The sequence below is a fragment of the Serinus canaria genome, chromosome 9, assembly GCF_022539315.1.
Source record: "Serinus canaria isolate serCan28SL12 chromosome 9, serCan2020, whole genome shotgun sequence".
In the NCBI taxonomy this organism is placed as follows: domain Eukaryota; kingdom Metazoa; phylum Chordata; class Aves; order Passeriformes; family Fringillidae; genus Serinus; species Serinus canaria.
In genome coordinates, this window is record NC_066323.1 from 22,597,450 (window position 1) to 22,613,651 (window position 16,202).

A 16,202-nucleotide genomic window follows, 5' to 3' on the forward strand; every position below is an offset into this window, starting at 1 on the left:
GCACCAGGACAGCCCTGTGGCCTTTCCTTTGTGCTTGAGAGCCCACCACACGTGTGCACCTGCAGGACAGGGCACATCTGCACTGCGATTCCACACTGCAGATCCCTGGCTTTCTCGTGTGACCCCCAGCATAAATGAAAGACCCTGAATGCCTCAGCCTCCTCTATTAAGTGTCCCTCTGTGAAAAGAGAACAGATTAAATGTGAATTGTTTCACATTTAATTTCACCCTTCCCCAAAGCACTCACCTTCTCCATGCAGGTGTGTCACTGGTGGTTCCTGGCTGTCACCGCTGTATCCCGGGCCACTGCCTCTAGGAGAGGGGACAGAGCAGTCCCTGCAGCCAGGCCATGGCAGGGGCTCTCTGCACAGTTCCAGGGCCCTGGGCTGCACTGCTTGGCCTCCTCAGGCTGCAGTGGGTCAGACAGACAGACAGCCGTGCTGTGTGAGCCCTGTGAGAAGGTACCAGCTATGTCTGGGCAGACAGAGTTAAAGAGAGGTAAAAATGTTGGTCTACTAAGAGATGTCTCAGGGTCAGAATCACTTGGGCTGAGACCAAAGTCCTTTAAATAGGAGAGTGCTTGATTATTCAACTGGGCATATTCAAAATTGATCTTGCTTTGAGTGACCTCATCTAGGACTTTTGCTCTACTTTTCTGATCTTCAGAGCAAATTTGCTCCCCATTTTGCTTCAAATGATAAAGACTGCTAGATTGGAAACTTGTGTCATAGTTGTATTGGTTTGTGCTAGGAATACTGGGATATTCTGGAATTTGAGCAATGCAGCTGCATTCATTGTGCAACAATAACTTGTTTCTGTACTGAGACATTTTATGAATGACACTGTTCATTTCATTCCCGATGTATTTGTCTTCCAGGTGCTTATTTTCATAGCTGATTTTTAATGATGCCACCTGTGTTACACAGTGCTCTAAGAGCTGCACTATGTTAGTGCTGCTCTCTGTTGGTGTGGGGCTCACGTAGCTCTGGAAGTGATTGAGGGCTAGAGGCTGCAGTGGTTTGTCACAGGAAATAGAGAGGGAGTGATACATTGGTTTATTTCTGTCTTCCCTCTCAAGGGGATCTCGGAGTGAGGTCGCAGCAGTCTTGTAGGAGTAACATGATTCTACTTCGTGAGTATCATCTAATGAAGGATTTTCAGGGCTCTGGGAGCCACTCTCTCTGTTCAGCTTTTCTGGCAGTGGGTTTTTATCTCTGGATGTCTCACATCCCAGAGAAATTGCTACCTTCTCATTTTCAGTTGAAGATGTCTGCAGATTGTCTCTGTTAGCCTGTGATTGTGGTGCATAACTTGATGATCTGGGGGTTTCCACAGTCCCAGACACTGCAGATAAGTCCTTGTGGTGACTCCCTTCTCTTCCTTGGAAATCCAGATCAGATGTGTTCAGGCAGGACTCCAGGCTGTGGTCTCTTCCAGCAATGTTTGCTGAAGAGGCCTGGGTTTCATGTTTGCTCTCCTCTAAAGGCACACATAGGTTAATTGTATTAGATTCACCCTTGCCTGGTGTCTCCTGCTGAGCTTCTGTGCTCCCTTTCTGCTCTGGGCTGTGACTGGGTGGGATCAATGAATCATTGGACTTTTCTGGCTGTGATTGAGGACTCTGAAGAGAGTCAGGGGAGGAGATGAGTCCTGAGTGTTTTCGTAGCCAGTTTATTATGCCCATGGTCAGTGAAAGTTCAGTATCACAGAGCTTTAGCAAACATTCTTTGCCTTTCCATGTGCTGTGGAAAAAACCCTGGCTAATGATGTCTAGAGTTGGTTGGGAAGCCATGTTCTCCTCAGCTCCAACATGAAAGCTGTAAATGGACAAAGGGATTTCAATGGCTTGCTCTGAAACACTTTCAGAGGCACACAAGTCATCATCAAGGATAGGGTTTACTTTGACTTCATTTGGGTCATAGAAGAGCTCATAAAGGGCATCTCCACTGTAGCTGTCTCTTGGAAATCTACCTGGGACACCAGGGGTCTGAGCTTCCTTCAGTTCATCATCTTGTCCAGGAGAGAATGAATCATAGTAGCCTTCATCACTCGTGGATGTGGACTCCTGGTTTTCACTTTTCGGTGTTTCTGTTTCTGTGGAGCTGGCTTTGGAATTGTCACCTTCTTTATCAGGTGACACTTGGGGGTCTGTGACAAGTACAGCAGCCTGACTTCTGTCCTTTTCTGTGTCAGAAACAGGTATCTTCAGTAACTTCTTTTCAAACAGAGCACTCTGATGCAGCCTTACTGATTTGTTGATGTTGTCCCAAAACTTTGCAAATTCCACTGTCTCATTCTGGCCAGGAGAGGCCAGCTGCTCCACCCCACCTTGGAAGGAGCCCATGCCAGGGCTGTCTTTGTGCTTGCTTCGCCTCAGCAGAAGGTCTTTGCTGCTCTCCAGCTCCAGGTGAGCAGAGCTCTCATCAGCAAAGATTTCCCCACAGCCAGTGAGGGAGTCAAAGCTCTTCAGGGAGGCAACATCTTCACAGAGGGCATTGCAGTAGTCATAGGAGGAGTCAGACTGCAGTTCACTGTCTGAGCAGTCCTGTGCCAAGCAATCAGCTGCACAAGCTTCTCCAGTTTTGAAAAGATACTTTGCAAGACGTCCAGATAACTCATTCTTGCAGCCTGGAGAGGACAGGTTCTTGTCCTTCTCCACCAGAAATGAGAGGCTGTCTGGTTTATTTTTTCTTATATGAAATATATCTCTGAGCCCTTTCTTAGATCTCTTAAGGGAAATCCTCTTCCTGGGAATGGTTTTTGCAACAGCTGGTACAAAAGGCATCTGTGGCACAAAGTTCCTGTAATCAATCATCTGACTGCTGCAGGCAGACTGGCTGGGGCTGACCACACACTCCTTCTTACTGCTGGAGCTGGACATCCCCGAAAAGCTGATGCTATTGACAAGTCGGGCCTTGCCCTTTCCAACAAAGCCCTCCTCACAAGCCCTGCTGCTGGGGCTGCAGCTCTCTGTTTTGTCTGCCTCAGCAACACAGTCGTGGGTTTTACTCTTCCTTACAAGCTTGTAGGAGGAGCCAGATGATTTTTCCAGGTTGTGACCACCAGCTCCACTCCTTGCTGCTCTGGTAGAAAATCTGTAGTTCTTGTGTGTAGCCAAACATGCCAGCTGGACTTCTGCCACACTTTGGTTTCCCTCCAGAGCTGCCTTTTTGTCTTTGCCCATCTCATCTTTGTTGGTAGGAGCTGCATGCACTGGTGGCACCTTCTCATGTGGCACACTGGATTTTATGAAGGTCTTTCCTCTCTTGAGCTCCATACTGCTTCCTCACAGCTGTTTCTGTAAAGAAAACAGCAGAACACAACTATTGTGAGGTTGGTGGGGAGCACTTGTAAATTTTGAAAGCAAATGGAGAACAAAGGAAGGGTTTTAACCATTATAAAATTGAGTTTCTCAGCCATCAGACATTTTCATCATTGAGGCATGGTACTGCATGAGAAACAGACTGAGTGAAACCAAAAGTGTGTTGGCTGGAAGATTCAACATGGAGAAAACATTGCACATCATGAGTTGGTAGCTGAAGCTCACAGAACATTTTGTCTGATAGAAATAAACAGATTTGCATTGAGGATTGACTTCAGGATGGCTTTTAACAAGGTAAAGGTCCTGTTCTGAAGGTAGAAAAGGCATCAGTGAAAAGCAATGCCTGAGAAAGTTCAACATGTAAATGTGTATATCAGGTAGGCAGCAGTTCATAGATCTGTACCATAGAAGAGGACAAAAATCTTAAGTTGGGGAATCTCCGGAGAAAATGGATCAAACTTTTGACACACAACACTCACTTTATATTAAAATAATCCTTATCTGTGAATAGAAAATCCATAAACCTTAGTACTACCCTGGAAGCATGCAGAGACTGAATTACTGATTTTGCTTCCTTCTGAGCATAAGATATCATTTTCTACGCTGCTACTTTTATTGTAAAAAATCAAAAATGCCACATTAAAAATCATTGTTAGTCATGACAAAAGTGTCATCTCCAATTGACAAAGACCAGAGGAGCACACAGAGGCATTGCCATATTGAGTCTGCACTGTGCATTGATTAGCTATTTCTAAAAATACTCTAGTACCTGTATCAATGCCAGTTCCAGGCTCTGCCTATAGAATTTAGTATTGAACCTGGTTTATATTCTCATAAATCTAATTAGTCATTAATTATTTTAGCTGTGTCACTGTTAGTTTTCTGGCAGTTCTTTCATGGAAAGATCTGATCCCTTCCTGTCATGCATCAGCTCAAATATTGAGTAAGTCAATGGATTTCCATAAAGATATATCAGGGATGAAGCAAGCACTACCTAAAAGCTGTTAGACCAACCAGATTTTTACTTGGTGGGAAAGAGCACATTAAGTCCAAGTCCTGTTCTTGAAAGAACATGTTTGGATCTCTCCCAAATGAAACCTCATTTAATGATTTATCTTGTTTTGAATTGGTTAGACATAATTAAACAATTGGAGACACTGAACAGGAGATCTTAAATTCAGCACCAAGCCTAGGCTTTGTACTCCTAAAATAGAACTTAAAGCAGCCTTGAACTGGCTATTTTGAACTATAACAGCTGTCTGTAGCCTCCAGAAGCTTTCCAGTTGCCAGGCCATGCTGGAACAGCCACCCTCTGACCATCCCCTCACAAGATGCAGGATTGTGTATTTGGGAGCACTTCTCCAGCAGGCAGATCAGTGACAGCCCCTTTCTTCTAGAAGCTGCAAACTAACAGGTGATTAGCAATGTTTACAAATAAATGTAGGTCAGTGACAAAAGGCAGAGAACATAAGGGCAAAGTTTGAACATTTGACATGTGGTGGAAACATGGTGGGTGGTGATAGATGGGCATCTATCAGGGTGATTGAGATGTTGGCACATTCATCTGCACTTGGCACTCCATGTGAGTGTTACAGAACAGTCTTAATGAAAGCCAGTAAACATTTTACTAGCCTGTCAGGTATCTGGAGTTCACTGATGCTGCAGGAAACTTCTTTTGCATATTTAGAAATAGGTCACTGGGACACAATTACATTCCTCTTCTGAAAAGCAAGGTGTGATCGACAAGCAATGCAGCATGCAGAACTGCAGCAGGGTTGTGAAAACAATCAGAAAGAGCTGATGCAAGACCAGTTATTAATATCCCAGAAACAGAGTGTCTGATACCTCAGTCCTTTGCAAGAGCAGAAATAGGTATTGTGTCCCTGATGCTGCCAAGAAGCTCCTCAGAGGTCTGTGACATTGGCAAGTGCCAGCCTTACAACAATGTGATGTAGGACTCTTTGAAGTCCTGCAGCTGTTTCTGCCCATTCTGAGCACTAAGATAAGGTCACTTTTGTAGGATATTGCATACTTGGGAATTTTTCTGCAGATGCATTAAAAAGGCTTTTAGGAATGGATTTATTTACTGTCAAGTATGAAATGTATTAAAGCTAAGAATTTAGGATGAAATTGGATAATCTCTGGAATAAAATAATGTTTGATCTGAATTATATCTCCCTAATAAGAAACACAATGGATGACCAGTTTGATAACTGGGTCTAGAAACTTCAAGGCTTGTTCTTTCTTTTTCTTTTTTTTTTTTAATAGATTAGATGAACAATTTTATCTTGAAATAAAATTCAAGATAAAAATTCAAGATAAAATTCAAAATGGCCCATGTAGTATATTTATTGAGAATATCTGTAGTATAATAATGTAAGATACACTAATGGCAGCTGATGCTGCCTTTTCAGTTTCTTCTGATGAGGAAAAAAGTGTTAGCTGTTGGTTTGGTTTTTGTGGGGATTTTGTGGTTTGGTTTGTTGGGTTTTGTGGGGTTTTTTTAAACCTACTATGGATATATATATAATCACCAAATTTGTGTTCTAATTATTTAATGTTACTATTTATTCCCATATATTCTATTTCTAATACTCCCTCAGGATTCATGCCAGATTTAGTATCTAGTTCATTGTGTCATCCTGCTTATTCTAAGACTGTCACATCTTTATAAAACTTCCCCATTAAAAATGCTCTTTAAAATGAGCAAAAGAAAGAGAGGTCCTCCTCAGTAAACTCTTGGAGGGCTCCTCAGGACAGACTAGCAGAGTCTGCAGATTTTAAAAACATTCATCTTAGATGCTGTTTTGTAACTTCCCATTCCTCTTCCTACTCATGTGATGTAAACTATCAATGAACTTCTTTCCAAAAATAGACCAGAAATATTTCTGTGATGATTCTTTTTTTGGTCTCTGCAGGGACACAAGTTCTATGTCTAACCCCAGAAGCTGTACCAGTGAAGTTAGAAACAGATTAAAGTGCTGTAAGGGAAAGTTACCCTCCAGTGGTTATGTAAAGCTAAATCAAAATTCTATGAAAAATTATTACAGGCATTTAAAATATAGTACATTTTCTAGGATTTCTTGACCCATGCACTCAGCTACACCAGTGCCTGTCTCTGTTCCTTTTCAATTATTCTCTTGGACTTGCAGGATATCACTTCTTCCACAGGGATAAAAGATACATGAGGGCTGATTTCCATCTTTGCAAAGGAAATACAACTTGTAATTAAAAGTCACTGTAAAAAACAGAAGCCTGTGGAAACTAGCAGTCAGTGCACTGAGAGTCTCAATGTTTTCTTCATTAATAACAAAATGGTTTTTTACTATCTGCAAAATTGCTTATGGAATGTGTTTAAATAGAGGACATCCTCAAATCTTACTCCAGACTACAGTTTAGTTGTCTTTTACAAGAAGATTGGGTGAGGCAGCAGCAGCATTCAGGCTTCCCATCCACAGTAAACAGTGCTTTTTATCTGGCTTGATCAGACCAGCTGCTCACTTTTAGGATTTCACAGGTGTCTAAGCAGGCAGTTAGACCTGGATTTGAGGCTGCTACTATAATGGGAGTAAGGTTTTCCTTTTTATTTGGATAATATTGCTCACAAAATGCAGAATTACTTCATGCTCAAACATCTACCACCTGGGCAGGGTGTGTCACAGCCTTTTCCTAAAACCAGGAGGTTTTACTGCATCTGTGATTCATCTAAAAGTAAATTAAAGTTTTAGAATGGAAAGATGAACACTTTCCTGTGGGCTGAGGAGACTTGATTTTAGGACAATCAAAGCAATTGCTTCTGGATCTGGGTTATGAGGACTTGAGCAAGACTGAGTTAGGTAACTGTTCTGGTTAATAAGAGCCATATTCAGATGGCCTAAATCCCCCCTGAGTCCAGGCCAACATACAAAGGCCAAAGAGAGGTGCAATGGAGCCAGACATTCCTTAGGAAAATGGGTGGAGGCAGGATTCAAACTCTGCAGGTGTTGCCTCTGCCATGTCAAAGAGAAGAGTCACATTTGCCTCTGCCCATGGCCCCAGCACTTGCTGCCAGCCATCTACAAGTTTCCCTTTGTGGGGCAATGTGAGAGAACCTTGCTCTGGGATTTTGGCTGGGTCAAAGCTGTTGTATCTTTCTAGCTTATAACTCAGTAGAAAGATTTGTTTATGCTGTCTTCAAAGAGAAGGTAAAACATCAGTCCTCTGGCATGTAATTCTAGGAATACCATCCTACTGGGAAAGTAGAAGTAACTGTTACAGCAAGGTTGCATGGATAGAAATAATACTATTACAAGGAGGAAATTTAGATACAGTCTCCAGCTTTGGCAAGTTTGGCTCAAATATAATTTTGCTCAAGTAGGAAAAAATGTAATTGAGGTTCATTTATTTCAAAATCTTATCAGTGATCCAGCTTGGACCTCTCTTACTTGCTTGTTTGATGTGTAATTTATATATAATTCTCTCTCTTGGAGATAGAAATAGGTAAAATTCAGAATATAGTGGTTTTAAAGGGGAGATAGGAGTGTTCTTTCTTTCCATTTATATCACTCTCACAATTGGCAGGTTGTGGAGATGGTGCCTTGCTGTCTCTTGCTAAGCAGAGTTCTGCATGTCACTTGGCACCTGAATTTCACCTCCCTCCAAGCATTTTCCTTTTCTTAAATGAAAAAGTTGATAAACATTGAATAGTCTTTCAAGATTTTTAATGCAAAAGTAAGGAAAAACCTCCTTGTACTGCTTTTGGGGTTTTGGATACAAGTTTGGAGTGAGTCCAAAATCCTTTTTCCACAGGTGGCTTCATATCAATCAGACTTAAGATGCTGAGTATCAGAGGTACCTTTGAAAATGTTTCCCTGCTTTTCCATCAGAAATTGTAGCATAATTAAATTTCCTGAAAGCATCTCCCTGGTTTGGGTATATGGACATGCATTAAGATTCAAATCCATGCATTTTAAGATTAAAATCTTTTAAAAATATTTCTTGATAAATCGTGTAATGGGAAAGGGAAAAAGAACAGAGCACTCTGGGAGGCTCTCCCGATTCTTAGCCTCAAGAGGATTTTTACTGACCACCAGTTGGAAGTCCTAAAATGCAAAAAACAAGCAAGCCTGAGGTGGTGAAAGCCACAGCTACTTTTAGAGGCAGGGAACAACACTAATTTTAATCTTTAGTATCTAATCAATTAGCAGTGCATAAGGAACAGCTGGTGCTCCCAGTAAAGTGTGTGGCAGGGGGGAGATTTTTGGAATAAGACTGTTTATTTACAGGCAAAAATATTAACTCTCTATCCGAGAAGATGAAAGTTAATAATGGGAATACTTACTAATAATCATGAACATATATTCCATTCTGTTAATTTGATTTTTAATTGCTAAGCAGAATAGGGCTTCCTTGCCAGAGGGTAGTGATATTCTCACTGCAGTTATTGTAACACTGTTTCTAGTGAGCAAATAAACATAACAGTTCTTCTGGTAAAAAGCAAAGAGGATTTTAAAGCAGAGCTCATCTTCCCCCTTAAACTGATTACCCTGCTACCATCTCATCTCCATTAGAAAGCAGAAAAGAACAGGGTGGGAAGGATGGAGGATGTAATCAGGGACAGTCGTGATTCAGGAAACAGCAGAATGTTTATTTTTAAAGGCGCCTGTGTGACACACAAACCTGCATTGAGATCATGCCTCTCCTTAGGAGTACTCCTCTCATCACCCTTAGTGGCTGGATCTTATCATTCCCCTTAATCATTTGTCTCTCTTGGGTAACCCAGGATGCCTAATTATTTGCATACACATTTGGGTCAGGCAACGGCTTTCTCATGAAGAACCAGCAAAAACCACATTAGTGTGGTTTTAATTCAATCCTCATTCCACTGAGCACACAAAGTAAAATCTTACACTCCCCAGCAGAATACTAGAAAGATGTGCAGTTAAATGCTTAATCTTATTAGCCATGTGCTGTAGGGGAGTCTGAACCTTCCTTTAAGCCCTGACAACTGTTTTGTGGAGCTCAGGATTTTTCATAGTAAAATTAACCACGTTTCTACTCCCAACACACTGTCTTGCTGCGTGCTGACAGGAGGGATCTCTGGGGGCACAGCAGCGCCCACAGCATCTCTCAGCATCCCTCAGCCCCAAGTGGGGCAACCCAGTGCTTCCCCCAGCCCCATCTGGGACACCCCCCCAGCCCCATCTGGGGCACCCACAGCATCCCCCAACCCCATCTGGGGCACCCACAGCATCCCCCAACCACACATGGGCTGTGTGACAGGGCAGAAGGAGGCTGAGCCCATGACAAAAGGAGGCTCCTCTGACAAAATCTCTGCACCCCTCTGTCAGTTTTCTTCTATACCTGAGACTGAAAGAAACATAACTGGCTTGAAATGTTCCAATTACATCATGTAAAAGGGCAGCTCTAACTCCTGCACAGGGAGCTTTCCAATCATCACTGTACTGCTAAGAGAAGGCAGCAGAGCAGAAATTTCCACTGCATACCTGAGAAGAAAACAAGGCTTTTTTTTCTTGCCCTGACCAGCAGCCTGTTGGTACCAGACAGCAAAGTGTTAACACTGACAGCTTTGGCTGTCCTCAGCAATTTATTGCTTTAAAAGGAGATAGAATGTGCATTTTTATAAATACAGGCACAGACTTGCCAGATGTATGGAAAAAGAAGTAAAAAGCAATGCTTCCAAATCAAGCAGTCATCCCAAAATAATACTCACTCAGAGTCACTGTGTCAGAGCAAAAGAAATGCCATTGCACCAGAGCAAACCAGGCACATCACAAAAATCCTACTCACCATGTTTTATCACTGAGCAGAAATCCTCTGTCTCCTAGCCTTGCTCCTGAAGCTGCTCTTTATCCAGAGGCTCCGGTGATGCTTTTCAGATTCTGAGGGGCTGGACCACTGCTGCTCTCCAGTGTTACTCTCCACCCCCTGCCTTTTCCTCCTCCTTCCTCCTTCATCCCCACCCCCTCATTCCTCCAGCTTGTAGCTTTTTCGTACCTCACACAGATTCTAAGCTTCCACATGGAGCTTGATATAGGAAAGATGCTTATTTCAGCCATCTGCTTGATGCCATGGAAATGCTTCCTTTGCTTTAGGAATAAAAGCAAGGAGGTAAGCCTGGGAGTTTCTGAGCCAGCATTTTGGTTCCTCTCTATATGACTGCTTATTAAATAGGAAGGAATACATCTAAATTAATTTCATTTCTCATGTGTTGTTTTGTTTCAGACCAGGATTCAGGGAAAATGATCTGAATGTGTTTTGGTTAGTGTGATGCTTCACTGGCAGTGTATGCAGGCTATTGGAATATGCCTCCCTTTGTAGAGCTTGAGGAAAAGCTGAAGTTAGAAGGGATTTCGTGTGCAAGCAGAGTGGTCTGAAGGGAAAGAGCAACTATTTCAGCTACCAAGGCTGGAGTGCCTGGTGTTAACCTCATACTGCCTTCAACAAACATCATTGACCAAATTCTCCTTTCAGTCTAACTTCTGCTTCACCGTGCATCAAAGGCAATATCCAGTGTTACAACATCATTTTTTGTTATATACACGAGTTTATTACCATCACAAACACCAGGGCTCTAATTTCACAGAAGTGTAAAGCTGGCATCCTTCTCCCAGCCCTCTCCACTCGAAGGAGATCCCAATCTGATCGTATCTTGATTGTCCTGCTGATTCCTATCTAAGTCCTTTACATCAGCCTCTCCAGGCCTCCTGCTTGCAGAAACACCTCTGCTGGGGGCAGGATAGGAGCCTCTTAAAAGCCAGAGTGGATGCCATGAAGCAGTGGCTTAATCCACTTCAGTAGCTCTCCTGTGAGTTTAGAGCTGCACTCGGGATAACGCAGCAGTGGTTGAAGACTGGTGTATCTGCAGGGGAGCTGCCCTCCTGATGCAGGGGCTACTCCACAGCTGCTCTGAGGCAGCAAACAGGCAGCTCTTGGATGGCTGAGACAGACAAATCCAGTCCCTGGAGGCATTTAGAAAATCTCCAGCTCTGCATGGACTGAATATGAGCATTCCCTTGCAACTGGAGCAGGTGCCTCAGTCAGAGAGCTAATCTCTGCTGTCCCCACATCACAGCAGAAAGGGAACAAAAGCCTTAACCTGCTACCTGTTCTCATCTTCCTTTTCATTGTGTGCTTTTGCTGAATCTTGGAGACAGGAGGAAAGGAGCTTGAACTTTTGTGCTGTCTAACCTTCTAAAGCTGGAAAATCAGCCTGTTAACTTCAAAGCCTGCAAAACAGAGTGTTCCTGCTATTAATGTCAGGCAGTAAGCCACTCAGGTGTTCCTGATGGTAGAGACTGGAAAATTACACCCTGGGGAAAAACCCTGGGTTAAATCCAACCTGCAACATGTAGAAAGCCTTTGTGTGATTTCACCAAGAGACTGGTGGGAGGAAAGAACAGGCTGTGGGTGAGTCTTAGCAGTTCTGGCAAGTAGATTAAGAACCATTGTGAGAATAAACACATTAATTAGAAATAGATTTGATGGGTTTTACTCTGCATGAAACATTGACTTTAATATAGGAGGAAGCCTTTCTTCATGAGGGGTATACAAAGCCAACAAATTTTCAGGTGGTACCTCATTGCTCTGCAGTGATGCTGCTTTTGAGAGCCTCCCCTTTGTTTTGGAAAGAGGAAGCCTATAAAATGCTGAAGCCCTTCTTTGCTCCAAGTAACACCAGGGCTTGTTAGGAGTGCTGACAGAGACATGAGAACCAATCAGAGGTCACAGCTGTCACCTGTGCCCAGGTGGCCAAGAAGGCCAATGGCATTCTGACTTTTATCAGCAATAGTGTGGCCAGCAGGAGCAGGGCAGTGACCATCCCCCTGTGCTGGGCACTGGTTTTGGGCCCCTCACCTCCAGAAAAATGGTGAGAGGCTGGTGTGAGTCCAGAGAGAGGAATGGAGCTGGAGCACAAGTCCCATGAGGAGCAGCTGAGAGAGCTGGGGGTGTTTAAGCTGGAGAAAAAGGGGTTCAGGGGGATCTTCCCACTCTCTACAATTCCCTAAGAGGAAGCTGCATCAGGCAGGGGTTGGGCCCTGCTCCCAGGTAAAAAGGGATGGGAGAGGACAGGAGGAAACACAAGCTGTGCCAGGGAAGGGTTCAGACTAGATATTAGGAAAAATTTCTTCACCAAAAGAGTTGTCAAGCATAGGAGCAGGCTGCCCAGAGCACTGGTGGAGTCCCCATCCCTGGAGTGTTCAAAAAGCATGCAGATGTGGCACTTGGGGATACAGTCTAGCCATGAGCACCGTGGTGGTGCTGGGTTATCACTTGGTCTGGATGGTCTTACAGGTCTTTTCCAGACTTAATGATTCTGTGATTCTGGTGTTGGTATTGTCTGAGCAAAACTAGAAGCTTAGGGTTTTGATTTGAAAGTTATTCATACATACAATTTCTGAGCCAAGATTCTGAACTCTGAAGTGTAGGCATTAAAGATAAAGACATCAGAAAAATACCCAAATATGCCATGTGAAGAAGGATGTAGGCAACAGAGAGCACTTAAAATTACACCTAAAGCCTACTTTATGTTCAAACCAAGCACAATAAAACAAAGATTTGGAGAAAATAATCTTAGCTCCAACACTGTTTCAGGTAGTTTCCACACATGCAGTCTCTAGAACAGCCTGTTGCTGCTCCTCAGGACCTGGGAAAGCTCTCATGTGTCCCCATTTCTAACAAATGGCAGCTGTTGGCCCTGTGCTGGAGAAGTTAGAGGGGATCAGTCTAGACCTGGATGAGATACCCAAAACTTCTTGGAGATGCATGTAAAGCATCCTCTGTGATGAGAGATCTCCAGGTTTTAGGATGTTTACTTTGGATAGAAATTTCCAGCTTTAGAGTCTTTTATTTCCCTTCCTCATGGGAAGTAGCTTAAATCCATTATCCATCCATGGCCACAGCTGTCCATGGCTGCCTGGACCTAAATCATGGTGTCACTGCACTCACTGGTAAATGCACAGGATGCTGAATAGCAGCTGATCCATGGTAGCCCTAATGCTTTACAGCAGAGCATTTTTTTACTTCCTAAACAATCCTCAACTTATACTTCCCCCACTACCCTTTTCTGCTATCACTTCATTTCAGGCTACTTCACCACAGCTGTTGATCAGCTTGGCTCAAAATGTTGGCAATTGGAGAATCTAATGGCCCTCTCTGATTAATTCTGATTCATTCAGTCTGTCCAGAATTGTTCAGGGCATCAGTGGGCATAAAAGGGAAGGGAAATCAAAAACCTGTAAATGAGGGGCCCGTGGCACAGCTGCCATCTGTTTAGCAGATGCACACAGCCCTTGGCATGGCCAGTGGGAAGAGGGACTGAGGAATGCACAGTCCCTGGTGAGGGAAGAGTGGGGTGCCAGGGATCCTTGGGAAAAAGAGGAGGAAAATCCTCCTGAGGGGCAGTATGGAAACACAGGGAGGGAGTTTTTGGGTGAAGCAGGCCTAGCCTCTCAGAACATGGAAGCCTGAGTCTCCTCATGGTGGGTAGGAAATGTTTGCATACAGTGATTAAAGACAACTATTAGCATAAGCAACTCACAAAAAGCAATCTATAATTTTTTCTTAATTTTCTGCCACAGAAGAAAGTAGCAGATTTTTTTACCCTGAGACTCAGAACTAAAGTGTTTGCTGAACTAGCTCCATTTGTTTCCAAGGAATTGCTTACAGAGTGAATTTGATCCAGGCTATTTCCTGCCAGTGAACTAATGAAGAATCTAACATCCTCAATCCAGTTTCTGCTAACATCAGGTTAAACTTAATTATTCATGGATTCTTATCAGTATTTCTTGGGTTTGCCTGTTGAAGAGAATTGGTAATGGGATATGGAGCTTTTTCTGTCCAGATTGCTAGCAGGAGCCTGCCCTAGGTTGAGGGGAGCAATCCTTGCTATTTATCTGACTGCTTCCCAGGGCTTTCATTAACTTAATTGCCACTCTCTTCTCAGTTGCTTGGTGAGCTAGTGTGTGCTGCAAATTTTAGAATCATGAATTGCTGTTAATAACACCAGTACTTAGCAAAGGAAATGAAAAGATTCTTATCCACAGATTTCTTCTGCAAGGGAAAACTCAGCCTCAACATCTCCTGCTTGTCTTCCCTGTCAGGCACTGACATTTCCATATTTGCAGCCAAGAGAATGATGAGGGTCACAAGAGCAAATTATGGTATTAAAAATCTTGGCTGTGCTGCCTCCCAGTCATGATGCCATCAGAGGCAGGAAGGAGTGCCCAGTGCCTCCAGAATGGGACTGATCACAGTCTCATTATTGCTGTTCTGGGGACTGTGGCTGCTGATTGTAAACTGCTTGTTGCCCCAAAGAACTTAAAGGGTTTTTGAGGAAAAAAGAAAGTATTGAAGACATTTCTCCAGCTGCTCGTGTTGGAGTCATGACCACCCTTTAACTTTGCTTTAAACAAAAATCTCTTGAGTAATAAATATTTGTCTATAAAATCAATGTGGGAAAATTATCTGCATTATATGCTGTGAAAAACTATATCAAAAGAATTGTTTCACCAAATCATTAAAAACTCCAAGGCTCTAGAGACCAGAGACAACACCTTGGAGACACAAGAAACCTCAGGAACCTGACTACAGAAATGTTAAATACAAGGCATGTTTTCAGAAGCTTTTCCCTCCCAGCTATGCCTGTGTGTCATAGACATCTGTCCAGATGAGGCAAGAATACCTCCAGTTTATTGAACTGCAGTAACAGGCACTGCTGTCTGAAAGGCAAAATAAGTATTCAGTATAAAGCATGAGAAGGGCAAAATGTGCTATTCCACAGCCATCCCAGTGCAACCTACAAGCAAAATTTTCTCAGCTCTGCTGAGGAAGATGCTGTTGTGATGCCTTGAGGGAAGGTTAAGGAAATATTTTATTACTGTTTTGTGGGACTTGGTTTCCCTGCTTAATTTTATATTGCTCTCTGCCTGAATCCATCAAATACTCTGAAGACTTTGTTAAAGACTCAGTCAGGAAGCTGAAAAAGGAGAGATATAAGTGTAAGTAGCCATAGATACACAGCTTCAAATAATAGATACAGTTCATCAGTGAGGCAGCAACTTTCCCAGTGGCTCCCATGGGACAGCCTCTCAAACAATAAAGTTGGGATCAAAGGGAGGCCTAAAAGCAAAACTGCTTAAATAAGAGAGAAGTGAGCAGTCAGATAAAGTTAGTGAGGGTGAATGCAATAGCACAGCAGGCTCAGGTCTGAATGCAGGGACAGTGGCACAGCGAGCTGGGAGCAGGACAGGCTGCTGCTCCCTTTCACTGCTCCCTTTCACTGCTTTGATTTCATATCCCAGTGAGATAAATCGTCATGCGTTGCACAGAAGCTGGCTTGCTCACACTGCAGAAGATATACCTGTCACAGGGTCTTGTAAAGGAGTCCTCATAGCTGGTATGGAGGCCAAGAACCAAATCAAAAGTGCTGTTCTGAGGGAAGAAGCCTCTTAGCTGAGTGCAGCTGGTTGGTCCTTGAGGAAAAGGAGCACCACAGCCAGTTGGGAACTGTGAGGAGTAGCCCTATGCTGTGTGTAAAATCCCACTGCTCTGCCAGGCAGTGTTTAAATGCAGGCAAACAAAAGAACATTTGGAAGATGGATGAGAGATGAAGCCTTTGAAATTGCCAGCAGTGCCATTGGTAACAATGTGGCAATGCTTAGCAATGCTTCTGCTTGATTTACACAGTGGAACACACATTTTGGAAATAAATCTGTGTGCTTGATTTATGTTGTTAGTGGCAGTGTCACGGCCAGATTTCGTTTTGAAGTGGCAAGTTGTAAATCTTAGAAAAGAATAAAACACACAGTTTTAAATGCAGTTTGCTAGCAGACCTAGAGATAATGTTGGCAGTGTTGGTTGCTCTTGTTCTCCTACCATC

General features: G+C 43.2%; 1 protein-coding gene across 1 annotated transcript; it reads right to left on the reverse strand.

Moving 5' to 3' along the window:
* Positions 1 to 262: 262 nt before the first annotated feature.
* AMER3 (APC membrane recruitment protein 3) lies at positions 263 to 10,205 on the reverse strand. The gene is made up of 2 exons (XM_030227296.2): positions 10,112 to 10,205; positions 263 to 3,298 (listed from the first exon to the last, which is right to left on the reverse strand). Exon 2 carries the CDS (start codon positions 3,275 to 3,277, stop codon positions 266 to 268), a length of 3,012 nt encoding a protein of 1,003 aa, XP_030083156.2. The 5' UTR covers positions 3,278 to 3,298; positions 10,112 to 10,205; the 3' UTR covers positions 263 to 265.
* Positions 10,206 to 16,202: the final 5,997 nt, after the last annotated feature.

What these genes read in the sequence shown, in the direction of transcription:
- AMER3 (XM_030227296.2), bottom strand. Translation starts at nt 3,277, where the DNA reads ATGGAGCTCAAGAGAGGAAAGACCTTCATAAAATCCAGTGTGCCACAT.